This window comes from Phyllopteryx taeniolatus, chromosome 20 (assembly GCF_024500385.1).
Source record: "Phyllopteryx taeniolatus isolate TA_2022b chromosome 20, UOR_Ptae_1.2, whole genome shotgun sequence".
NCBI lineage: Eukaryota > Metazoa > Chordata > Actinopteri > Syngnathiformes > Syngnathidae > Phyllopteryx > Phyllopteryx taeniolatus.
This window is the reverse complement of record NC_084521.1, coordinates 13345491-13373149: the sequence shown is the minus strand read 5'-3', so window position 1 is coordinate 13373149 and position 27659 is coordinate 13345491. Positions and strand designations below refer to the sequence as shown.

Genomic DNA, 27659 nt, shown 5'->3' with positions numbered 1-27659 from the left:
AGATATTAGCATACGATAGATATGATAGCAGTCCCGTTAACCAACGTGCCTACGTGGCGGCCATGTTGGAAGGGTTGAGGTTTCCATCAATGGCCATGGACATTGAAATTATGTCGAAACTCTCTCCTCAATGGATTTTCACGAGGTTTACGTTTTTTCTCAACACCAGGCGTGTCCTATCAATACAGAACATTTATTGTTTAAAAAAAAATCCCCTCATTTTTTTTTTTTTTAACCCGTGAAAGGTTATTCCTAGTTTCCTTATTTTTGTGATTGAAGGGCGTTGTGTCCAACCATTTTCAGCACAATGTGCGGGCATCCTTTTCTCGCCGTCGACACACATGGAATGCGCTGACGACTTTGACCCTGCTCTCTTAGTCATCGTAGGCACACAGCTCAAAGAGGGATGTGTCGAATCTACGTAGTCATATCTGTGATTAGACCATTGGGTAAAAATAAAGGGTGCGAGACGGCTGGTTTGAACGATTCTCCCTGCATTTTTTGGGAAAGGTATACTGCATATTTTTTTTAAACATTACATGATTACTTGTATTGAGCTAGTTATAACAGTTAACATACTATTGTGTCAATTGTATTTGAGCGGTTTCCGATGTATGCATGTTTTCCGTTTTAGAACCTTGATGTAAAGTAGTACCGTACTTGATTCCACGTGAAGTAATTTGGGCTGTCAAGTATGACGCAACATCCGGGTACTGTAATACAGTGTTTACGCCTTCTGAGCTTTTTCATCTTTAGGTCACAGGGGCCATTCTAGGTTGAGATGTTTAGGGGTGCTGATACCCCCCCCCCCCCCCCCCCCCCCATATCTCCAGGAAAGATACATTTCACTGTTCTGTACATTGTAAAGCAATTTCGTTCCAATAACAACAACAACACAAAAAAAACAACATAACACCTTTTGGGAAAGTCTGTTGATCCACAGTAAAAGAGGAACGGATTGAAATATATATATATATTGTAACCCCAATTTCTGGGGGAAAGACAATGTGTTTTGATACAGTAGCACCTCTACATACACAGTATCAGTATGCATCTTTTGGGGGACGGGGGTAAACCAGCCCCCTAGTGAGGACCCAAAATGAACCTTGGACTCTTTTTTTTTTTAACTTTTGTTTGAAAATTTGAAATGCATGTAAACTGCATGAATAGAAATTGAGTTTTGTGAATACTTTGAATCCTAATATCTGAGCTGGTCTCTTTGCTCCTCTCTCTGTCCTAAAAGGAGTAACAATGTTAATAGGCTTCTTGTCAGTAAGCTATTCAATAGCACCTCATCTTTAATATTAACACATACACATGACACAATAGCTAGCTTTTCTCATTTGAATTCAAACAACGGAGGTGTTGTCTCTGAATAAGAAAAAACATCAACTAACTAACTTCTATCTAACAACATAAAGCGTGACCTACGATTAAATGCAGGAAAATGAGGACTTGCAATGATAATAGTGTGTTGGTATTGTGTGGTTGACGTTAAGAAATGTGCCAGTCGGGGAGAGGTGGGAGGGTTTGGTCTAGAAATGCCAATGGGTAAGGAGATAGTTGTGGCGTGCCGGCCTTTCCTTGTGCAGGCTCATCTCTTGAAGGTAAATTTAGAGGAATGCACCATACTCAACTTTATTGGACAATATTTCACTGGGACGATCTCTATTTTCCCAAGCTACGTTACCTCGCTGGATCATTTCATTAGGATTTATGCCATACTCAACATAAAACATGTGTTGTCTTCCAGAATGCCCAGCGAAGTCAAGCCTCGGATTGTTGTTCTCTATGGGTCTCAAAAAGGTCAAGCACAGTCCATAGCAGAGGGGATAGCTGAAGAGGCAGAGGAGCATGGTCTACTTGCAGAGCTCAGCTGCTTAAATCAGAAAGATAAGGTAGCAATTTCACGTGGAATTTATTTTCTTGGGCTGCACGGTGTAGGACTGGTTAGCACATCTGCCTCACAGTTCTGAGGACCCAGGTTCAAATCTCTGGCCTTGCCTGTGTGAAGTTTCCATGTTCTCCCCGTGCCTTCGTGGGTTTTCTCCGGGTACTCCGGTTTCTTCCCACATCCCCAAAACATGCATGGTAGGTTAATCGAAGACTCTAAATTGCCCGCAGGTGTGAATGTGAGAGCGAATGGTTGTTTGTTTATACGTGCCCTGCGATTGGCTGGCGACCAGTTTAGGGTGTATCCATCCTCTCGCCCAAAGATAGCTGGGATAGGCTCCACCACGCCTGTGACCCTAGTGAGGAGAAGTGGTACTAAAAATGGATGGATGGATGGATTTATTTTCTTGGTTCATGCTGGTGACATGTCATATAATGTATCAAATGCGGTGATCTATAATGTGTTTGCTTCTGCTTGATGGAAGAACTCATCACTGTTTCATTAAAATGTCTGGTTCCAGTACAATTTGGAGAAGGAGAAGTCCCCAGTGGTCTTTATTGTGTCTACTACTGGAGATGGGGAGCCACCAGACAATGCCCTGCAATTTGTCAAGCACATCAAGAAGAAGACCCTCTCCTCTGTTCACTATAAACACCTTCACTATGCACTTTTAGGTCAATGAACCTTGATCTGCAGTGTCTTTTGTGTAAATCTTTAAATTCAGTCATGATTTCTGATTTAGTCCGTCTGTCTCCTCCAGCTTTAGGAGACACCAATTATGAAAACTTTTGCAAATGTGGCAAAACAATTGAGCGGCGTCTACAGGAACTCGGAGCCCAAAAATTCTATGCAACAGGATATGCAGATGATGGTGTAGGGTAAGTTATGCGAAGGAAAATAAAAACATCCTAAGACTGGGGTTTTCCAAGTTTGGGACGGTGAGGTCAATGCTATATAATGGAAGTTGTTGCTACACTGTGCATTGAGGTAAATCTCAAAACTCTCTAGAACTCACATTTTAATTATAGTACTTATAGTACTCAACCTCACATTTGATTACATAGCCTACCTTGTTTAAAATTTAAGGACTAACTAAAAAGTATTCCTACTAAAATATACAACAACAATATAAACATGCATTGCAAGGCCTTTGTGAGATTTGAAGTCAGAGAAATAAATTATCCAAATAATTAATGAATACTGTGCACAGTGCTGCTTTTTATAATACAGTCTTCGTATGCAGTCTTTATTTGCCCTTGTAAACTTATTTTTTCTACTTTATGGAGTCTCCTCTCTTCTTATAGTAAATGCAAATCAATCCATTTAGCAAATAAGATAGATCTGAAGTAATCTGTCCAGGTTTAAAAAAAAAAAAATGCTCATTATTTTTTTCTGAAGGTGCTGCATCTTCCCTGCAGTCCTCTGGTAGCCCCTAAGGCATTATTACTTACTTATGCATTTTCATTGTACTTCTGTTTTCTCAAGGTTGGAGGTGGTTGTGGACCCTTGGCTTGAAGGACTGTGGAAAGCTGTCAAAGCAGCGTTAACAAATATGATTTCTAATTCGAGTATTAAAGAGGATTCTGAGAAGACAATTCCAGATTCATTGATACCAGACGTCCAACTAAACCTGCTAAGCCTCACTGACGACCAGTCCCCTGATTTTGATCCCAAATGTGCATCTATGGGTTCAGCTTCTGCCACACAGGCGGGATCACCGTCTGGTGGTGTTGTCAGTTTAACCACACGGCCACAAGAGACACAAAACATAAATCTTGGAATGTCCAATGCACCGTCACTATCACACTCTGTGTCTCCGCTGTCAGATGCATCTCTTAATGTTCCTGCTCTACCTCCACCTTTCCTAGAAGTGTCTCTTCAGGAAGTAGACACTGTGGATGAGGTGAGGGTGCTTGTTAAAAGTCACGATTTGGCTCTCCTAGATCCTTTTCCTGTTGTAATTAAATTGAAAGTTCTTATACCTGTATATTTTTTTTGTATTTTGTTGTCTTTTTTTCTTCTTTTAAAAAAAAAAAAAATGAGCACCTGTTTCATTCAGATTTTTGGACCGTTAAACTGTGAAACTCTCAATGAGGTTCCCATATCACGTGCAGTTTGTTTAACAACAGGCGAGTCAGTCAAGACAGCCATCCTTCTTGAACTTGACATCTCGGTAAGATTTATAGCATGATGTTCTCTCTTTTTTTTTTTATTTCCTCTGTGACTTCTGTGTTCATTTAAAAAAATAGTTGGTTTGTAAATACAGCATGTGTGTTCTCCCTCTCAAGGCTTACCCATTGTTGAACTATCAACCAGGGGATTCGTTTGATGTTTTCTGCCCAAATAGAGCGTCTGAGGTCAAGCAATTACTCAAAAGAGTGGGCCTAGAGGATCAAAAGAATCATCACGTCCAAGTTTCTTTACTTAAAAACACAAAGAAAAAAGGTCAGCACGCATCTGACACTTATTTGTAGCATGCATTGTGCAGCACTGTCTTGAGCAAGAGATGATGAAATTAGCAGGATCTTCTTCATGTTGATCATGCAGCAAAATATGCTTCTCCTGTGGCGTTCATTTCGTCCAGCTGTAATGTAATGTTTTTTTTTCCTTTCCTGCTGGGCTACAGGTGCTCAGGTGCCCTCCTATATCCCTCAGAACATTTCTTTATTGTACCTGCTCACATGGTGTCTGGAGATAAGAAGTGTTCCAAAGAAGGTATGCACAAACATTATAATTCAGTTAGTTCACTTTGAAAAAAAACATTCTCAAGCTCGGGTAGATAAGTACTGTATATTTCATGGAAAAGCACAGAGAAAAGCGTCTTAGACCAGATGAAAAGTATTTAGTTTCTGAGGGATGCTCTGCTTTCTTCAAAGAATAGGATTACATCTGAAATTACAGCATGTGGTTTTATGGTTAAAAAATATAATTCTGAAATTTACAACAGTTTACAGCGTTTTGAATAGAGGGATATTTAGTGACGTGTATTCTGCTGTAATTAAAAAACGGAATCTTTTGCCAGAAAGATATGAGAAATACCTGCTATTAACATTTAGTATAATTATTATTAATGCAGGATTTACGTGCAGACTTTTAAATTTGATTGACTTTACACACTCCAATCGCACCATAAATCTGCAGGTAATAGAAGTTTTATTTTCATACCTCCATCTGTGTAAAGCAGGGTCTTAAGGTGTTTTAATAAAGCTTCTTCAGGCTTAGATTTTTTACTCTTCATAGTGAAAAAAAGAGGGCACCCATTTCGTAGTGTTCAACCTTGCTAAAATATCAGACACTTCAAAATATTTTTATTAAGGAGCTCTAGAGATGCCACAGTTTAACATTTAATGCTGTTTTTTTTAAATCACTTTATGAAAATCACTGAAATATTACATGAAACTTAGTCATGGCACTGCTGTGTCAAAATAAATGTTGCACACCAAAGTAGATCCATACTACAAGTTTGCATCTTAGTATTTCTCCATGACTCCTTTTTAGTTTGCATATAATCTGTACAATATTAAGCGACAACAGAAGAGCTGTAAGGTCTCATGAACACCATATCATTATCTAGCATACTAATCATTAACAGTGTTACAGACCATTCATTACATTAATTAAAGGAGATGTCGTGAACAGCAACATGTTTCTTTCAGCCATGTTTCTTTCCTTGTCAGGCCTTCTTGCGAGCACTGGCTGAGCATACAGCAGACAGCGTGCAGAGGAGGAGACTGCAGGAGCTTTGTAGCAAACAAGGCGCCGCTGACTACAACCAGTTTGTGAGAGAGTCAAGCCTCAGTGTTTTGGAGCTTCTCGCCGCCTTCCCATCCTCCCTGCCTCCCCTCAGCCTCTTAGTAGGTCAGATTATTTTCATTTTTCTTCATGATTGGTCTTGACCTGGCACCATCACTTCAAGGCTTTAGTGGTTGAGTCATTTTTTTTTCTAGCTCCGTATTAATTATGTAGGCTTAAAATAACCCTGTAATTACTTGCTGAAAGTCAAGAAAAAATGAAAAATTATTCTGAAATTATGAAAATTACTATGACAAATTATAACTGCAAAACCTGTTAGCGGCATTGCAATTTTTCCACCTGATTTATACTTCAACCTCACTTCATTACTAGAATAATGGTAAGAGAACTCACCAGAGCGCAGAACTTTACTAATGCTGTATAATCTGACTATAGATCAGCGCCAAATTGTACACCTCAATTAAGAGTCACCTCCTGCATTTGCACCTTATTCCTTCATTAGCAGTAATGCCCTTCTCAGTGTGAAACTAATGGAAATGCATTTTTAAATCTACTAAGTAAAAAAAAACAAAGAGCAATGAAACATTTGGAGGAAGAATGTTTGATGTCCCCCCCCCCCCCCAATTAATTCATTTATGTGGCTGAGATTTCCCAGACTATCATTACAGAGTAAATTTTCAGTATTTCAATTTATTTAGTTTCTCAACATTCACGAACCATTTTTGAGAAAATTGCAGTTCCTAGTTAGTCTCACTTCTTTTTTAAGTGTGTCAAGAGCAATGCAATTTCCATCCAGAGAGGGGAGTCGTTGCCCCAGTAAAGCAAGCTTTATAGAGGCGGGTATTATTATTATTTTTTCGACAGCAACAACTTTACACAGATGGCATACAACTGATGGTCTTCTAAGTCGGGCACCATTCATTTCCTTGTGTTGTGTCACAGTTTTCCCTCTGCAAATCAAGTAATTTTTGTCATTTTCCCGTGATGTTAATGTATTTGATAAATGTTGCTTCCATTCATGCTGTCTTGCGTTTGTCACACTGAGTTGGCGACAGCTTTGCATCCAAGTTGTCCTCTAAAACAGCTGTGTCACAGCTCCTGCCCTTTTACACTGATGTCAGTTATATTTGGCCTTCATAGCGCCCTTTTCCCCCTCCTCTAGCAGTAAACCGATGCAGAAATCAGCCATCATTATGTGTGGATTTGGAGGCTTCTGAGCAACAGATGTGTTGCTGGGTTGAGCAGAGGGACCGAGGTTTGCACAAGTGCAGAGGTGATCTTGGAGCAGAGGTTAATAGCGAAGCCTGACTCAGCGCACCAAGGGCACTGAATTTATGCACTCCTCGGTGTTCATTAGACTGCAAGATCAGGGTTTGTACTTATATATGGTTTGACAGCAACTATAAATAATGAGAAGAGCATCCGAGAGCACAAGAGACTACAGATACAGTTCTTCCTTTCTCTTATTATATCATCCTATTTTTTCCCCCCTATATGTGAAAAGGTCATAGCAGAGTGCTGTCCGTAAGCATCTTTTTCAATATAATTTGTAGCAGGGCTGAGAGGTAGTTTACCAGGTTGGGGAGGATTTTCTTTCCTTTCCCATCTGTAACCATGCAGGCTTGGACTTTTTCCTCAGTCACAAAAGCATGAACATTTTGAATGACATTTCTTTCTTTGTTCACTGCCACTCACTGCTGGCTTGGTATTTATCTACAATATGACAAAAAAACATTTAAAAATCTGTTATGTGAAAGTCAGTGATGGTGAACTTGCAAAGCCGTTTCTCCAAAATGAACTAAAAAGCATGTGTGCATTCATCATAAAAGTGAGTACTAGAATAAAAAGTAAGGACATTTTTAAAAACATGTGTAACAACCTTCCAATTCATCTGCAGGCCAGGGAACAATTCATACATAAATATTTGAACATATTTCTGTATCTCATTCGAACCTTTTGCATATAAATTGAACAGAAAGATGGAAAAGATTAAGAGTCTCAAAGATAATGGGTCAAAAATGAAGATTTCTGGTGACCTTGCACTTCCCTGTACTGTATAAACAGATGACGTTTCAAACTTTTTAAAGTATAGATTTTAAAGTCTCTCAATCAGGAATAAGGTGTATGTCTTCATAAGATACTTTTTGAGGTGTTAGACAATCAGTTTGAAAAGGTCTGCTGATTATTGCTGCCTTTTCAAAGAAATTGTGAAAATATTTTTTTCCAAGGTTGAGCCTTCCGTAAAGATTTGTAATTGATTTCATCTTTCAATACAATCTTATTGATCATAACAAAGGGAGATGAGCCTGTAATCTGGGTGCTGCTTGTGAAATTAAATTGCCACTTAATTAAGAACATCAGAGCCTCACCGGCACACTTGACCTTCAAAATGAAAGCAACATGTGCAGTACTACATGACAAGATAAAATACAACATGCATTTTTAAATATCACCAAAAACCTTCTGTCTTTTGAATTCCTTTTTTTAAAGTTTAGTTTAAACACTAGGTGATTACTGAAAATAAAGTAAATGCTACTTAACGTGGGACGATAAAAAAAATCTTAATTTTACAATAAATAATGCATGAATCTTATTGTGGAAATTGTATTTCATGTATATTGCTAAAATGAGTACAGTAGCTTGCACAAGTTTTGACGAATTAGGCTCAGCATTGTAAAAATTGAAATTTTGAAGTTTATTTTCATACAACTCTAATGAGAACATGATTATTGTTTTTTCTCATATATTCTATAGTAGAAATGTGTAAAATAACCACAACCCTAGTGAGGAAAAGCGGTACGGTAAATAAATGGGTGAATGACTGTTGATCTTTCCAAGCGATTTAGCTGAATAATGTGTTTTTGCGGGGCCTCAGCTTCTTTGGCATCACTCTTTCGAGTTCATTTTTCACATCCAAGTTCCAAGTGATCCAACTTCTTTTTGCCCACATCAAATTGGTGGCGGTGCAGCAGTGGCATATCCTGTTGCTCCAGGCGGAACCGCTGCTCCTACGTTTTCTCAATTCAGCGACCCACCCTTGCTAATGCAGTGTGCATTGCTTGTTACCAAAAAGGGGGCACCTTCATGGCTGACTTTGCAATAAGGTTCGTCCATCTGTTTCCCACTGGCTTCACATCTGGACGCTTGAGATTTGAGTTGCCTGACTTTGTAATTTAATAAATGTAGCAGCAGTATATCTTCGGAAAAAGACTGAAACTTGGGGGAGAGTTACTGAAAGTAGACTATGGTTTAGATCACGATGACTTTCCATCCATCCATCATGGTTGACAATATAGTTGCAAGATAACAGGATGATTGACAGCTTTGCTTGTTTATTTTTTATTTTTTAGAGCATCTCCCCAAGCTGCAGCCAAGGCCTTATTCAGCTGCCAGGTATGGAGACTGAAAAGAGCATGCTTTCCACAGCTACGGAATCATTTGTTAGCATTAACATGGCCTCACAATGATGAATGTCTTTCTTATGCCTACCTTAATATTCCTCATACCTGCTCTCATTTCCTCTCTGCACAGCAACGGCTGAAAATTGTTTCATGATAGCAATAGATAAACTGAAAGGAAAAGAATCCTGAATGTGTTTTGACAGTGATTATTCGCAGTGTTTGCATATAGCAATTACACTGAGACACTGACAAATCTCTTAATTAACAAAAATTAATTTTTTTTTTGTGTGGGGTTTCACTGGGTACTCCGGTTTCCTCCCACATGCGTGGTTGCTTCATTGAAGACTCTAAATTTCATATTACGTGTGAATGTGAGTGTAAATGGTTGTTTGTTTATATGTGCCTTGCTACATTTACAATAATCAAACTTTTCTATAGGTAAAGTGGGCTGGTAGGTGTTTTATAATGTTCATGCGTAAGAAAGACTAAGAAAGAAAAAGAAATGAAAAGAAAGAAAGAGACTTTTGGTCACCTCTTCCCACCTGCCTACTCTGTAGTCCATGTTAAGTGCACTTTAGTGCGTAGATGTGAGTCCCTAATGAACTCCGTGATGGGTGAAACTTCGAGCCAAACAAATTGACTTCTGCGAGACTTAAAAATCAGTGTTCCATCTTTTTGCCTCACTTAGCCAGTCATCGATTCACGCTTCCTGTTAAGCTAGTACCTATTAGGGTCTGCTTTAACGCTCACAAGGGCCATGAGCATCTAAGACAAGGTCAAAACTTCTCAGGGTCTCTCCGCCTCTCTTTGCTGCTTCCTTGATTGTGAAAAGAGCACATGCGAGAGAGTGATTGAGAGAGAGACTGCTCAGAGTAAGATGGCGACTGTAGTTTATCAGCTTGTGCAGACTCTAGATATTAGAGGCTTGCATTATTGATGCTGGAGTCAATAGAGCTTTCCAGCGGCAAACAGGAAGGAGGAAAGAAAGGATGGATGGGTGTGAGGGCCCCCCAGGGAGGATGTAAATTTTTTTCACCTTTAGATTCAATTTTTGTGAATCTAGAAGCAGTGTGAATGGTTGTTTGTCTAAATGTGCCCTGCAGTTGGCGGTGACAAGTACAGTCCACTTGTCCAAAGTGACCTGGGGTAGACTCCAGCTCACCCATGATGACCCTGATGAGGACAAGCACTATAGAAAACGGATGACTAGAACAAGGGTGTTATTTGGGGGCTGGCTTCTTTGAATAAATAGTAAAAATTTACAGGAAAAAAAGATTTCTGTTTTTAATATTAATAGCTCTTTGTTTATTCACCTGTAACACAAAGATGAGATGTAATTTTTCCATCCATCTTCTATACCCCGGCTGACCTTTGTGCAAATGCAGGCTGTAGTCTTTGACACACAGTCAACCTGGATAGACTTCAGCTTTCCTGGGACTTTAAACAGGATAAGCTGTAGAAAAGGAATGCATGGATGCTCAGCATGTCTTGATTACACATCGACTAGGTTGTAACATTATTATTTATTAAAGAAAAGGTGACGTACGGCATATAAAAAGAGATCCTGAATACTTCAAATTTTCTGTATGCGGCCCTTGATGGAAAAAAGTTTGGACAGCCTCAGCAGACATATACTGTAGATGTAGCACCCTCCTCATTGTCACTGCCACATCTTTTTTTCTCCCATCACTTTTACAGCCTTTTCATCTCTGGTACTTTGATCAGCTGCTGTCCAAATGGTTTTTTTTTTAAAGTTTTTTTTTTTTTGTCTGTATGGTTTCCATCATGTTTTTCTGTACCACTGTGTTCTCTATCTTTTCCTCTTCTCTTTTTCTATACATCTCCCTCTCATCATTGTCTGCCTGTAATTCCATGCATGCACGCATGCTCTCAGTACTATTTGCTTCTAACATTTTTGTCTGTCGTCTCCCAAACTCGCAGCTCCTGCCTTCAGCACCCAGGCAAGCTGAATTTTGTCCTAAGTGTTGTCGAGTTCCCAGTATGCTCAGGTCGTCCTGTGGGGAGGCGAGGCTTGTGTACTGGTTGGCTCGTTGACCTCGTCAACCCTGCCCAGCTTCTCCCAGGGGAGGCTGAATCGCTGTGTCGCATGGCCCTACCGCAGGTGTGTACACAAGATAAAGGGAGAGCTGAAATAATAGTGTGCATGCTTCTAAACTAAATCTAAAAAAATGTTCATGAGATTTCACACTCCCTTAAAAAAAAGCAACAGAAAGGTGGGTGAAGAGCAGCCATTAACAACAACCAAAATCATGTAGCAAACAATCATCATTTATTTGCAGATTTCGATTTTTTTTTCTTTAACTTTTTAGGCCTGTTTTAGTTATTACCTTCATCCGGAGATGACAGTATGTTGTTAACTGCAAATCTTCAGAATATGTCATGACAAACTTTTTTGATGGGTGAAAATGTTAAAAATCATATTCTGTTTGGCGCTAATTCAAATTTAATACGAAAAATATTTCATTTGTTCGGACATTGACAATTACAGTCATACGTCATCAGATTATTTTGTAATTTGTTGTACGTAATGTATGTAGTGTTTTAACAGCTAAGTAGAAACAGAGTTTCATTTAGATCCAGAACGTCATCCCCAAGAAATTAATGGCCCATATTCTCCCTCTCGCGTGTATGTCCATTTTTATGTGCCTGGACATGCGCACTTTTCAACTATGTGGATTCTCCCATCAAGACCTTTGACACACCCGCCACGTGTAAGGTGGAAGTGAATATGGAAACACCAGTGAGCCAAGAATCATTGATCACTGAGGCTATCTTCAAATAATAAAAACATAGATCTTTTGGCAGACTTGCGAATGTCATGCATGGAAAAGGTAAAGCACACCACTCCAGCTATACCTACATTTTGAAGGAGGGCATGTTTTTTTTTTTTTTTTTATTCTATATGAAATCAATTCAATAAAAGTAATTTAACTAGAATACTATGCTTATGACTCAATGCTTGTTAGGAGGGCTATCAATAAAAAAAGCTATGTCTACCATGGTTTCAATCAGTGGTCCCCAACCTTTTTCCCACCACAGAGCTGTTTCACATAGACTTATTTGACAGACTTCAGTCAGTTGACTTCAAGAGCAATATGACGTTTAACCTTGGAGGGTTACTTGGCTTACTACAGTCTCTGAAGTGCATAAGAGGAAAAGCGCTTTCGTCGACGGGAGCTTACTTGCAATGCCAGATTTGAAAAAGAACTTCCACATTTTAAGCAATGCTCTACCCATAGCATGTATCTGTCATGATGGTGCGTAAATGACAAACTTAAGTCGATGTGAGGCTGCGCAGCCCGAAAAGCATGCAGCTGCGAGCCCTCTTACCCAAATGGGAGAATATGGCCCAAAGAGAATAAAAACAAAGTGATGACAGTGTAGGAATTTTGCCTTGGTGGAAGTCCGTGCTCTTTGAATGTAATTGATACCCCATTTGGGTTTTCTTGTTTGAGACTCCACTGATTACTTGGGTTTAGGCCTGTTGTGTGGGGTCAATTAAAATCAAATGAAATTTGAATTAAATCAACTAAATCCTCTCTATCACACCCTGTGGATTTTTAGTTGGAGTGCATACGTTTTCTCATTAGCCTGTCTTAGAATGTTAAGTGGATCAATTAATAGATTGGGAGGCCCACAGTGGCTCCTCAGCAGTGTTCTAATTACTTCCATTATTTAGAATGCACACTAATGTTCTGTGACCCTCACACTTCAGATCCATGTGAGTTTGAGACCTAACTGCTCTTTTCGACCTCCACCTGACACGTCAGTGCCTCTCGTAATGGTCGGACCTGGCACGGGTGTCGCGCCCTTCATTGGCTTCCTGCAGCAAAGGTGAGCAAATGTATATTCATGCATTCTTGTCTGCTTTATGCTAGTTTTGTGCTGACCTTTCTAGACCTGGTCATAGATATTCACAAATGTCCATGCAATGTTTCGGGTGTGTCATCACTGCACATTTTCGACTCATCTGCCCTAACAGTTGAATGAGGCCTTTCTCAAGCTTCATAAAGGTTGATGTCATTTCATCTCATGAGGATAATCTCATAATAATCTCATAAGAAAGCTAAACGACGAGTGCTGCGGTCATGCCAGAGATTGGTTTAGTCGTCTCATTTGGAATAAATATGGTTCTTCACAATGTACAGTACACATTTACACAAACTGCAAATGATTTGGTGTGTAATGAGCAGCCAAGATTCGCAGTAGCACATAGATGCATATCGATATAAATGTGTAATTGTGATAACCATGGAGTAAATAATTGCTAGCAATTGCTGGTGTGAGGATGTTTCTTATGAGCGGTTTCTTGCAAATTGTTTAACTAAAACTTTATAGGTATCAGTAATATTTGAAAGTCCAAAAATTTGGTAAGGTTCTGAAATGATGGGTAGGCCACGTTTGCAAAATGACCTGTCATAAGGAGTTAATGTGACTGTCTGAGGCTTCTCTTACCCAAGCTGATAGCTGTGCATTGAACCGAGCTCATGTTTGCCCGGACTTGTCAGGAAGCAGAGCAAACCTTTTTTAGTGTGACTGACACATTTAAGTCGTGGGTGACTTTGCGCAGATGAGGTTGTGCCCCAGTCAGCTCCAATTGTCTCTAAACCCCCTGGACAGCCGACCTGCTTTGGAGGGTGGGGTGCGTTGACAGTGAGTGCAGGTGACTCTGGTTGAATGCTTGCAGCAGATCAGTGAAAATGTGACGTCATTTTAAGGGATGGCCATTTAAAGAAATGCCCTTGATCGATCAATTATTTTTAAAGGTTTTTTTTTTTTACAATGTCAGTTACTACATCTATTTTTTGCACACAGTTATTTTTTCTGTTCTAAAACTAAATAATAACACAAACAATAACAAGCTAAAACTAAATATAGCTGGTTCCGCAAAGAAAACAAAAGCAGAGCGACGATACAGACAGACTGTAGAGCCCAAGGCTCAGACTTAATTGACTTAAAATTTAAATGCGCAAGCTAGTTTTTGGAATACCATCCTGCTAATTCTTGTTGAGAAATATGATTATGTCAACATGACTTCACAGTCAGTAAAACCGGTCATACACACACAATTTCAAGTGTTAGTTTTAAACGCGCAAATAGACACCGCTCCTTTCGTAACACGACTTTAGCTGGTTGTTCACCCACATTACGCAGGCACAATGAGACTCGGACATTGTCAAATCCAGTCATGACTCAGCTTCAAATAAATGTATGAGATCACCGTCGGGGTAACCAAATTTCTTACACGCCAGAATTTCATTAGACATTTGTACGACCAGTCAGGAGCTGCCAATGTTTTTTTGCCTGTTGTAGGCCCTGAAATAAAAAATGAGTCGACTGACTTTGCATCTGGCTTGAAACAGGCTTACTTTGCACAGGTCAAGTCCAGCAGCTGGCACTGAAGTTGCAATGCAAATGTATTGGCTTTCTGACTTTGCCAGCCACTGCCCACTCCTCAGTTGTTGTGCTTATGAAGTATTGGCATTGCAATATTTTCAGCAACCTTACAACTTATGTTTGTCTTCCTGATGACTTCCTATTTTGATTCCTAAAGCAGCTTGTTTAGGCAGAAAACTCAGTGGGCAATGAATTCAGTTAGGTCTCTTATGCATCAAGCCGTAGCAAGCAAACCTGAGATTGATTTAATGCCACATCATTTTAACAATCAACCTCTATTATGTTAATATTTGGGGGCCACCTCTTATTCATGAGCTATATGGAGTAGAGGAACGAAACATGATATGTCAACGTTGCAAAACAATTTGAAATATCAAAATTACCATTTTAACATTTTATCCATGCAAATCTGTTTGTTAGACCAACAGCAATATTCAAATCATTACTCAAGGTTTTGATTTATAAATATAGACACTGAAACCGCGAAGCAAATGCTTTCTCATAGTGCGTTCGTTACGGTTCATAGGTTTTGTTTGTTTTCCTTCACTGTTGGAGCTAAAATTCACATGTACAGAATTCAGCACACCTCCTGTCTGATCACACACTCCCATATCCTTGTTTGCATCTCATCCTGCTTTCTCCATGGAGTGCAGGCGGGTTGTGTAAACCTATCCTGGTGTGAAGCAGCATTGTTCCTGATACGACCTCGCCGATTGACACCTCCTCTGAGATAACAATCACCAGTTTGTCAACAGGGGTGCCGTATCTGCCTCTGGGCCTGACAAAACATCCTGTTTGCAGTACAATCATGCTGAGACCCTTCCATCTCGACTTCTGATGCTAATCGATGCTTGTTTGCAAAAATAAATCTTTGAATTCAGATTGCTCATGGAAGAAGTCTCTCTAAAAGGTCACAGGCTCACTAAGTGGTGGCAAATGTTTTATTTTATTTATTTATTTATTTTTTAAAACAAGCTCCACAGCCTGTTGTCTGGCATTGATCTCTGCACAAGATTTGATGCAAAATGCGATGTCTGCTTGTTTTGTTCGCAGCAGTGACGGGAGTGAAATAAATATAACACTGAGCTGTCATCTGTCAAATCCCTCATGACTTTAACGAGATAATTGATGTCAGAGGCTAAACTTGACAAGCTTGACAACTCGCCAAAGCTTCAGGTACACCTGGACAATCCAATAAAATCCTATACAAGAGATAAATTATTACATAATTAAATTTGTGGTTTTATAGAGCTAAAGCTCCATGTTGACACTCTCAGGGAGCTATTTTATTTTGTCTTTCTGTGTTTGTTAGTTAACAGAACTATACAAAACTACTATCGATGTTCTACTTTGTAGAAAGAAGGCACGGGTTAAATACTGTTGTTGCACATTTGGATAAATCAATGGATTAGTTTTTGCTTTGATACTCCTGTAGTATTGACCAGTGTGTAATTTTGCATTTGTGATAAGCATAGTCATCAATTAATTTCATTCATTGATTTGATTTGATTTCGGAACTGATTGTGAATTAATGGCAGTTTGACTGGATTGAGACAAAATGAAGTGCGGTACTTGCCTGCAACCAGCACAGGTGCTGTTGATTCAGTGTCATAAGCTAATTTGCCGTATAAAGAAAACTATATCAGCTATGGGTAGTTGCGCTAAATTCACGCAGAACTCCTCCATGCAACAATTTTCTGCTCAATACGTCCGTGGTGTTGGAAATGAGAGTTAGAGATTCTCCCATGCCATGAAAACAAAAAATTAAATGATTCTTTATTTTATTTTTATTAGAAGGTGAACTACTGTACACCTTAAAATGGTCGCCAGTCACATACAGATCCCATGTAGATATAGACAAGCATTCACATTCACACTGTCGAAGAATGCGAGCGGAACCCACGCTGCCTGCATAGAAGTCAGCCGAGTGAACCACTACACCATCAGTGACCTAATGAAACGTAACACGATAATTAAGATGTTTACCAACTCTTACCCCTCGGCCCGCCCTCACTAAATGGAGCGCTTCTGGTCCCGACCAAATGGTGTGCTCCAATTGCTGATGATCTCATGGGATCGTGTTGCACGCCGCCGCTGTTGAGTGTGCAGATGCAGAGATATAATTTGTATTCAGGGAAAGGCGCCGGTGTGGCCTGCTCAGAATGGAGCCCAGGTTGTTTCATACTGGTATTGATCCCTTCAGGGCAGGCGGTGAGTGGAGACGAGCGCACGAAAATGAGTTTACTTGGGGCTGGTTGTGGATCAGAACAATCTTGCCCAGGATGCAAAAGGAAGAGATTGGAACTACAGCCAGACGGCTTTATTCGCAAATCTCACATGAGGGACACAAAAATTAAAAGCTTCTCTCTTTTCGTTATCATTTGATCATCCTTCTGCTGAAAATTCCTTCTTGCTTCATTTTAAATGTGACATAAAACATTACAAGTGGAAAATGCTCACAGATGAAATTGACTGTGACAGTATTATGAATAATATCTGTTCTGTCTATCTTTTAAAGCAATTGGATAGCATTTTCAAGTCTTGTGCTTTTTAAAAAAAATCTTTGTGGATATTCTCAAAGTGGCTTGAACTTTCTTTTAAATTCCAGTAAAATACATGCTTCCTTTTCATGTAAAGTACATTTTTCATGTAGAGTTCAGTTGTATTTCAGTTCAACACATTTGTAAGAACTGTTTGTTTTTAAACATTTCTGTACATTTTTTATTTGACTTGTATATTCAAGTACAGTTTTTTTATTTTCATATATTTAAGCGCAGTGGTAATGTTGAACATGCATAATGTTACAATGTCTTACAGTAATATTAAATATTCTTTTTCAGAATAAAACCTTTTCTTCGTTTTTGATGAACACTTTGGCTTAGGCTTACTCCACTATTGTATTTCAATTTTGGTCATGATAGTAGTACTGGTACTTGAAGAGCTGAGAATCCTTTGAGGTTATACTTGGTGTAAAAAGTGTGAGTCGCTGCATATTCAGCAACAATGAAGTTTATGGAAATCAATATTGTGGTGGAAGTTATACTTCGAAGTTTCTCACTACATGAGGGTGAACCTGAGGGGGAGAGGGATTCTGCTTCCGACTTTCTCTGGTTCTGACATTGGCATGCTTGATAGACAGCTCCTTCGCTTTTCCTGCCTGTCTCCTCTTTGCACATTTCATCATGCTGTCTGGGGAGAAATCGACTCACCTGAATGCTGCACAAAATGTAAACGCAAACATTTTTTTTTACTTTTTGTCCTTCTGAACAGTCCGGTGAGAATGGACAGTTGACTTAAAATTGGGATGATTGTATGACCTTTGTGCACAATGTGCAGTTTGACATTAGAACGCTGTTCACTGCTCCATACACCCACAAGCATAATACGTCAGATGTGATTGTGGACGCGCACACAAGCTCGTTCAAATGCTCGTGTTTTTTCTTCTTCTGATGTTTCAAATTGACTTTGCAAAACACTGCAAGACGAACAATTTCTACAAATGTTACTCCACGTGGTTCTCAGTCATTCAAATTTCCATGCAGCCTTGTGAATGAAGCCTTTTGTGGATATTGTTGAAACTGAATTAGCTGTGGGCGGCACAGTGGCCGACTGGTTAGAGCGTCTGCCTCACAGTTCTGAGGTCCGGGGTTCAATCCTCGGCCCCGCCTGTGTGGAGTTTGCATGTTCTCCTTGTGCCTGGGTGGGTTTTCTCCGGGCACTCCGGTTTCCTCCCACATCCCAAAAACATGCATGGTAGGTTAATTGAACAATCTAAATTGCCCGTAGGTGTGAATGTGAGTGCGAATGGTTGTTTGTTTGTATGTGCCCTGCGACTGGCAGACAACCATTTCAGGGTGTACCCCGCCATATGCCCAATGATAGCTGGGATAGGCTCCAGCATTCCCGCGACACTTGTGAGGATAAGCGGCTCAGAAAATGGATACATGGATGGATGAATTAGCTGTACTTATTCTGATAATGTACTATACAAACCATCCAGCCGTTTTCTTTAGTGCCTCGGACCTCTCGAACCATGATATTACGGTCCTGCTATGTACTGTATACTGTACAACCAAAATCCACAAATATATGACGATAATAAATAACTAGAATGAATACAAAATGCAACTGAAGATTGTGCGTGATATACAGTATCACACAATATTGTACTTAATTTATGAAACAGGCTGTTTATGTGGAAGAAGACTTCCAATGACTTAGGGAAAGAAGTCTGTCCTCTTATTCAAGAGGGCAGTGGAGTGAACCCTCGTGCCCAGGGCAGGTGTCGTTGCTTTTTAGCTAACTTTTCTGACTTTACCTATCCACGGAAATGATTTGACATTACACAACCACAATGGTTATAATAATGACCCGATGGGCATAGCAATGCATTTGCTTGGTAAAATAGAACAAAACTAATAGTTTTTTAAAAGAAAAAGTGTTAATGATTTAAAATGCAATGAGAGGCTTGCTAATCGATTTAACTCAACGTTACACCCTTTTTGTTATTATTGTACTGGTATCCGTGTTACGAGATTTTAAGCATTATTTGCGGACAAGTTGCTTCAGTGACTGAATATGGGGTCAGTTAAAAGAAAATAAATGAGTGTATTAGAAACACACATAAGTAATTAAGTTGGTCTTTCGATATTCACAACAAAGCAGCGTAATCAAAAATGAAAAACAATGATGAGCTTCATTTTTCAGTTCGGGGCTAGACGGTGTTTCCTCACCATTCTGCACATTAAGATGGTAAAGGTTCTTTGCAGTGCGAATAACTATTATTATTGGAGTGGTTAACATTAGGGGTGGGACATATATCTTTGTCGCCTCCTGTACTATATTGATACACAAGTGTCAAATATCATATTATAGCTGTCCACAGCCTCAGCAAGAATGCCCAAAAGTTGCAGTTTTTGTGCCCTCAATCACTGTTGGACACACACAGTATGATATTTAATGTTCTCACCGTGTTTATAGTGATAGAATGTAACCCTGTGTAAGTCATACACGCAACGTCCTTGCAACAGTCGTTTCTGCGCATTAGGCAATTGCTGTCACTGCAGATGTTGCTTAACAGAGTCATGACTCTTCTTTAACCTCTGTTGCGAGAATGGCCTCACGCTCGTCCATCTGCTCCTCTCTCTGTGAATAAAGATTGACTGATAACTGTCCCTATTTGACTTTCAGAGAAAAGGAGAGGCAGCAGAATCCTGATGCAGTTTTCGGTGAGACCTGGTTGTTTTTTGGTTGTCGCTACAGAGACAGAGACTACCTGTTCAGGTAAGCTTGGTATGAGTCTCCATTTGATTGTTTTCCTATTTCTATTGCATGTATAAGACATTTTCAGATAGCGTTGCAGACTTTTCTTAACCCTTTGTTAGTCAGCTATTGTGCTACAGTACCAATGTCATTCTTCATCTTGACATAAGGACCCTTCTTTTTAACAGGCACTCAAGCTAGTAATTATTTCCTTGTCTAATCAAATGCTTGTTTGGTGAAAATAACTATTTCCACAAAAGTTTAGGTGCAGTTTGTCTGTGTTCTTGAAAAGTCTCAACTTGGATTTTCCAAAGGCCTTCATTTTCTTTAATAATGACACTTAGCCTTGAAATCCGCCATTAAAATGTTTTCAAAATGTCACCCCAAAATAAAATAAAAATAAACCTTTGTAAAGTAATCGATGTTTGATTTGTAAATAATGTTTTGCATTTTCCGCAACAGAGATCGGAATGGGAGCAATACATCAGAACTAGAGCATGAAAAATATTGCCAAAGTATCTTTAAAAATATTTCGCTATTATACTGGGCCCACACCACCTATTCCTAATGCTCACATTTATTGAATGAAAGTTCTCTAATTTACATCCCTTAAACTTGCAGTTTCCTTACATATGGCCACAATGTAAAATTGATTGATAAATTGAAAATTATGCTTCAGAAATCTTTACTATTTTTGCATATACAGTCTGTAAGTAAGTAAGTAAGTAAGTACTCCAGCTTCCCCCCACTTTCCAAAGACTAGTACGGTAGGTTAATTGAAGACACTAAATTGCGCAAAGGTGTGAATGTGAGTTGGGTTGCCAAAACCTTTTGTGGTTAAACCAAAAAAAAAAAAAAAAAGGTTTTCATCATTATTCTGGTCTATATTCTCATTGTTTTACTCTCATGTCTGCATACTAATTCATCTGCCTCCTATTGTCAACATTTGCTCAGCACTGGTGTACTGATCAAGTTGTTCTACAGAATTATTAGTGTACATGGATTAGCGGCCTTTATCTCAAGAATAGATCACAGGCGTGTGGTTTGATCCCCTTTGTGTCCCTGCCTGTTAGTTAAATATCACCAGACAGCGAGGTGCCATTTGTCCACTGTGTGGAGTCTGTGGACGTCTCTGAAGAACACCCCCAACAGTGTTGACCAAAAGTATTAGTCTGTCTTGTATAATACACCGAATGAGTTGTACTTAATTTAAATAGGTTACTGGTGTAGTGTGTATTGGCAATCGGATAAAACGTAATTTATTTAAGGAATACATTTGGCAAAGGTGAAGGCCTGCGTTCACTTCTGGGTTAGTTCGATTTATGTTTTAACGGCACAATCAAACTATTTTTGTCTCGTACAGGGCACCACGTCTCTTTATACGTGTAACATTTAGGAAAAAGTGACAAAAAACCTCTTATCAGTCTCATAATCTGAAGGTTGCTACATTTGGCAAATACGAATTCTAAACTCAAAACACAACATGGAGTGGGATTTTATAGAATATTTAATGAAATCTATGAGAGCTCTAATGGGAAACACACAGAGGGGTGTAACTACAAAAAGAAAATAACACTAAGGGTAATAATGGTGAAAGAAAGAAAAATAGGCATATGAAAAGGGAAATAGGACATCGTGTGTTGCTAGGTGTAGCGGACATGCACGCCGCAACTTTGAGGCGTCACAGAGACTCGCGACCACCTGAGACCCCCACTCCTCCACGCTGCCCTGCTGCGAGACGGCGACGAGGACAGGGCCTGGTGCACGTCAAGTGGACCTTTACCTAATTAGCAGCCTTCCGTCTAACCTTGATTACTGTCTTCAAAAGACCCCTTCCCGGACCAAATGGTGGTTAATAGCCACCAATGCGCTTGAGGCTCCACCCACTGGCGTTGAGAGGAACTGCAAACGCCAGAACTTGTGGACGTGCTGCTGATGTTTTTTAACAGAAGATAAAATTTCTGTTTTTATATCTTGGAAACTGTAGAAATATTCCAAATGTATGCCTTGGTGTCTGTGTCCCCATTCTCACTTTGACAGGTCCACTGCATGATTTTGAAAGCTGTTTGTGTTTTTTCCGGCTGCAACCAAATCTGTCGCCTTGCTTCCGGAGCCACTTCCAAAGGACGACCACCCCCAAAGACCAGCTGATCAGCGTTCATGAGTCGACACTGCAATCCTTACTATGATGTACAACATCAGTGCGTAATAATTGTGGGGAAATGACTAGCTTCATACCAAATCCCAACTTTGCCTTCTCTCGCTCTGACTCAACGCATTAAACGCTCACACGCTCATTTAGTTTAGCCCAGCGACCACACAAGATGTCCTCTTTTCCATTTTCGTACGCCTTATTTTCTTTCTTTCAGTTACCCTTAGTGTTATTTTCTTGCTGTAGTTTGCAGTTGTGTGTTTCATTAAATATACCATAAAATTCCACTCGTGGTCGTATTTTGTGTGTGTTCTGAATTTAAGTAAACCTCTGTAACCTAGGACTCAAAATGTCATAAAGTGTAGCAACCTCCAGATTATGAGACTGATTAAAAAGGTTTCTCGTCATTTTGCCTAAAGTTAAACTTGTAAAATTACGGCGTGGTGCCCCTCATATATATCAAATATCTTGGTTTATAACGTTGTAATTTAAAATTACGATAAACCAACCACTTACCAATGCATAACTCGCTAGTTTTTGTAGTTTTTTTTTTTTTTTAAATGGTCTGTCTGATTTGATGTCTTGTGTTTACTTGGAATGAAGACACCTGTAGGGGAGACAATATTATTTTTGTATGCAATATTTTATCTTAATAAATGCAGTGTTTCGCATGCACATGTTTTAAATTTAAAATCTTCCTCACTATGGGAGTCAAATTAATCTACGGTAACACACAATGTCCTTAAAATGCATCTGCTGGCTGTCAGGTACTATTAAGACAATCAGAAACCTGAAAAAGAAATATAGTATAGCCAGAAATAATTGTTTCGTTGAAACGTACAAATGCTAATTGTTTAAGTATTGAAGACCCTTAGCCTTCTATGCATTTCTCTGCTGTCAGGTGTCAAGGCTCTCACCAGTCTTTTCAGAAAGTTGCACTATTGTGAGTCCAAACACAGGACAAATTGGAAAAATATAGTGTTGTTACAAAGTACACTGGCAGCACAACAAACTTAAACAGAACCAAACTGAAACACAGAGCATGAATTGGGAAAAAGTCAGTTTTTCAATTTTACCACTGACCATGTTGAGGATGAGGCACTTTAACAGGATATACTAGCGAAGCAACCACAAAGCACAACAGGTGTCCTTACACTGTCTTCCAATAGAAACACACACAACACAGTAATTCAAACCTATGCTCTGCAAACACCTTCTTTATCCCTCTCTAAACAGCTCTCTGTACACGTTTATGGCCATTAGGATTTTAAAAATATAACTTCTACGATGGTGAACGTTTAAGGCTGGAACAAATGAATTCACCCCAACCAAAAAGTTTTCCCCATCGACAGATTTCGGCCAGAGATTTGAACTCGATTTAAAATCAGTTTATACGGTATGTGGACATAAGACCTAAGTGCTTAGACAGATATAGTTATACTTGCTGAAATCTCTTGTCATGATAATTAAATGCGAGATTGTCAGTAGGCACTAAGCATGGCAACACCATGGCAACACCATGGCAACCTCTAATCAGCAAAGTCAAATCATGCACCTTCTTGACATTTGTTAGCTTTTCCAGAAAGATCTTTGTGCTCATGTTCAAGCAGTCTTCCTTTTCAGAGTGATACACACGATACAACACCAAGAAATTCATCTTTAACTTGTAGTATTGTTTGTGTTGAATAAGTCATTGGTTTACCTGCGGCACAAACCTTGACTCAGGGTCTGAGAGCCGTAGTTTCCTTGGAGAGTGTTTTTGCTCATAGACCATCTTCCTCCTCAGGCCCTGTAGATAGCGAGGCAGAGGAGAGAAGTTGGCAAGCTCACCTCACCCAATACGAAGCAAGGGTACACCCAACAGCAGGATTGATTAGAAAAATGTGTTTTGAACAGCGTCTTGACCATTTTAGTTTTCTTGTCAAGCAAAATGAATTAGCTGTCTGGCACAGCCTTTCTTGGACCTTTTCCTCATCAGTGTTGTTTTTCTATTGAGCCTGACAGTTGTTTTTGTTCTTTGCAACTGTTGGTTGAGAATGCCTGCACGGAATATCTTAAGGGGATGTTGGATGTGTTGGTGTGTGATGTCACGAGGCCATCGCTCTGCATATCCAGATTTAGTCTCTCCTCATGAGGATGGAAATACTCCATACTTTGCCCGCAGGCTCTTGGAAAAGGAGTACAAGTCCTGACATTACAAGCATCAAATACATACTCCAGATTCATCAATAACAGTGCTTGTAGAGAAAAGTGCACTTGTGTGCTTCTGCTCTGCGTGTATTAGCATGCAGACCTGATAGCTTTTGCTGCATTCACAGGCACAGAAATGGTTGTCTTCAGTACATGCGCATTACAGTGTTTACAGACATGTTTTGAGTGCCACAGAGGACATTTGTAGTTTTTGCCACACTTAAATGGTGGAAACTACAGTGAAAGTAAGCCAAATATACAAAATTCCAAACCCAAGTATTATCCAGTCCATTATGGCTGTCCATTAATAAAGGCAAAGTTTCTTTTTGTGATGTGAGCTTGTGGAACAATGCAGATCCCTGAAACCCGTTTGACTCAACCAAAGCACCTGATTTTGCCTGATCCCATTGTTTTCACTCTTTCTTTCCCACCCCCCAAGAGAGGAGCTGCACGGCTTTGTGTCTAGTGGTACCTTGGACCACCTCAAGGTGTGTTTCTCCAGAGATGACCCAAAGGAGGAGGAGGCAGTTGTCTCAGTAGGATCGCCCAGATACGTCCAACACAACCTGCTGCTCCACAGCTACAAAATCATCAACATCTTGCTCAAACATAACGGTTGCCTCTATGTTTGTGGGTAAGACTGACGATGATCATTATTTTTGACCTTGTGACTCTATGACACTATTCAGTGGAACCTTCAACTTAAACAAGACTGTTCGAAATAAACTTCCATCAATCCATCAAACTCCTTTCACAAATTTGTGACAAAAGCTAATGGAAACAATCAATCCACCTCAAAGCTTCAAGTCATATGATTCTCAGTCCAAGCAGCAACACTAATGAGTATACAGTACAAAGATGCATCTGAGTTTCCATTGCGACACTAAGTTAGACCGTTTTTCGAGTTCACTGACTTTAAATTATTACTATTATTACGTGAAGTAAATTTGATCATCACATGCATATTAATGTCCAAGTCACCATTCACTGGCAAAATTGTGACATTTCATCTAAACATGCAACACGAGCAGTCATTTTAAGTGGAAATAATTTATTACAGGAGTGTAAGCCAGTCTTGATTGGAGTGTAAATAGTTTTCTTTTGCATTCCACACTGATCAAGATTTATGAAAGAAGGCTGTGCACATGCATGATAAAGTGCTTGATAAATCTTGTGCAAAGAATGCAGATGCACATCTTCGTGTTATGGTTGTGAACCAACAAAAACTTAATGCAGCTGCATTCCTTGACTACAATAACAAAGCAGTCTAAAGTATTATTTTCTGCATACCTACACCTTTATACGCTTCCTATATATTTATTTCTGTCAGTGTAATTTCAGAAAGACAATGAATGATGCATAACAGTGAGCCATGCCGACTGTTTTATAGCTCAGAGTCCCATGATTTATTGAGAGGGTCTCTTTTTTCTCACTGTGGGGCTACCTGCTTCTCCTAAATGATCTTTGAAACATCCGGACTAAATTCATTAAATATAATACTACGGCTACATCAAAAGAATGATGAATCTCTCCCAAAATTCTGCAATTGCAAGATATGCCATGTCAGTATTCAAGATTTATGGAGGTTGTCATTCAAGTTTATTTTCTTATCATGTCCTCGTCAATATCCCTGTCCATTGTGTGCTTTTACCCTCGCCTCGACCTTCAACTTCGGAAAGAGGGTGCGCTCGATTTGCTTACCCTCCTGTCCAGTATGGAGCCGCTGCTACTTCGTGCACACCCTGCAACTATTTCGTGAGCACAAACAGCTACTTCGTACTTATAAAATATCTATTAAGTGCTCACAAAGTGGTTCTTCGTGCACACAAAGTAGTAGTTCCTGCGCACGATGTAGTAGTTCCTGCGCACGAAATAGTTTATTGTAGTAGTTTGTGCACACAAAGTAGTAGTTCATGCGCACGATGTAGTAGTTTGTGCGAACAAAATAGTTTTTTACCCATCATGTCATGTCTGGGGCTCCGTACATATTTTATATACAGCATGTCCGTTTGGACCTAAAAATAAATTCCTGCAAAATCCTGGCATGATGTTTCCCTTGTGCTGTGTGCCACCTGCCACCCGTAGGTTGTTTGACACCATGCTCTGGCACCTGAGTCTCAAAGACGATATTCTCGTTCTCTTCCCATCAATTCTACCCTTAACAGGGATGCAAAGAACATGGCTAAAGATGTGAACGACACCCTGATGGAGATGATCAAGACTGAGCTCCAGGTGGATCAACTGGAGGCCATGAAACGACTGGCTTGCCTGAGGGAGGAGAAACGCTACTTACAGGATATCTGGGGATGACAGAGGATTTTTAAATTATTATTATTTTTTTTTTAAATGATCCAAAATTCAACATGCCCTGCTGTATCCTTCTGAGCTAAGAGACGGTGGCTGATGATGACCTGAATGGAATGTTCACCGCATTGCTTTGGAGAAGGTGTCCACCGTGCTGACCTGAGGACAAGGCATCTTGACCTCATCTTATGCTTTGCTTGTTGAGCAGCAGTGACCTTGGCGAGGCCAATAATGCTGCTCATTGGGTCTTGTGGTGTGAAAATGCTTTTAGGGTTGAAAAGCCCTCCATGTTTGTCCTGCCAGGAAAAGCATTTAAGTCAGCTTTGATGGAGGGATTTCAATGAGACAGAAAGTGGGATACGGATCCTCCCGAGATAAACAAAGTCATTTACGAATGACAAATATGAAAGGATTGTGTAGGGTGTAGAAATAGATTTTTTTTTTTTACTCTTGTGCTATTGTTTTTGAATTTCGCAAAGCCCACTGCCAACTTAATACACCGCATTTGCAAAGAACCTCGAAAGGCCGCACAACAATAACTCCTCATTAAAACACTTTAGTTATGTTTGATGCTGACTTATATTGCGCCTTATATATTTAATTATGATGGAGTTATCTATGTTTATCAATTAAAAACAAAATACGAATTGAGGAAAACATAACCCTTTCATGAATACAGACACAATGGAAGGCTTGGTTCTTTCTTTATATCCCGATGCAGTGTAGAAGTTCCGAGTGAGCGTTCCGAGGGCACACATATCCATCATAAAGCTCAGCCCTGAGGTCTGAAAATAATTCACCCGACTTTGTTTGTTTGGGCATACCCGCATGCACAATACCAGTTTAGACTGCTTCAAATGTTGCCCAAGCCCAGCTTCAATCTCAAAACACGAACACATACACCGTATTGTGTAGTCAAGAAATAAAAGAATTTTAAAAATAATCGTCCATTCTCTCCTCTTTTCCCGTTTGATTGATGAAATTGAACGACACTGGTACGCAACTTTTATCAAGTTGTATTTGAGAAGCAATAGAGGGAAATATGTGAAATTCTTAGTTGTTTATTAAAATGTAAAACTTGACAGCGTGAAAGTTCAAGGTGCCTTTGGTCCGAGGATGAAAGTGTTTGCTAATTGAAGTCTTTTTTTGTGGTGGTGTGCCACAGAGCACCAGAGAGAGGCTTCCTCAGAATTAAATCTTCTAACAGCGGTCGTTTTATTTCTCGTTTTGAAGGGAGGATGGGGGGGGGGGGGACATGTTTACAATCTTCCACTGCCTGCACTGT

The 27659-nt window shown here is 39.6% G+C and overlaps 1 protein-coding gene across 4 annotated transcripts; it reads left to right on the top strand.

The window, feature by feature from the left end:
• The first annotated feature begins 303 nt into the window (after nucleotides 1–303).
• On the top strand, nucleotides 304–27317 carry mtrr (5-methyltetrahydrofolate-homocysteine methyltransferase reductase). 4 transcript variants are annotated; one of them, XM_061757958.1, is made up of 15 exons: nucleotides 310–510; nucleotides 1754–1898; nucleotides 2415–2568; nucleotides 2655–2772; nucleotides 3380–3797; nucleotides 3954–4067; nucleotides 4183–4339; nucleotides 4521–4609; nucleotides 5572–5752; nucleotides 8998–9040; nucleotides 10990–11170; nucleotides 12785–12903; nucleotides 19657–19749; nucleotides 24510–24704; nucleotides 26236–27317. In XM_061757958.1, the coding sequence occupies exons 1-15, from the start codon at nucleotides 407–409 to the stop codon at nucleotides 26378–26380; spliced, it is 2256 nt and encodes a 751-aa protein (XP_061613942.1). In that variant the 5' UTR covers nucleotides 310–406; the 3' UTR covers nucleotides 26381–27317. The 4 variants fall into 4 exon arrangements, with proteins under 4 accessions (XP_061613944.1, XP_061613943.1, XP_061613941.1 ...); XM_061757957.1 differs by having other exon boundaries at nucleotides 307–510; nucleotides 3380–4067; XM_061757959.1 differs by lacking the exons at nucleotides 24510–24704; nucleotides 26236–27317 and adding an exon at nucleotides 21769–22167 and having other exon boundaries at nucleotides 305–510; nucleotides 3380–4067.
• Nucleotides 27318–27659: the final 342 nt, after the last annotated feature.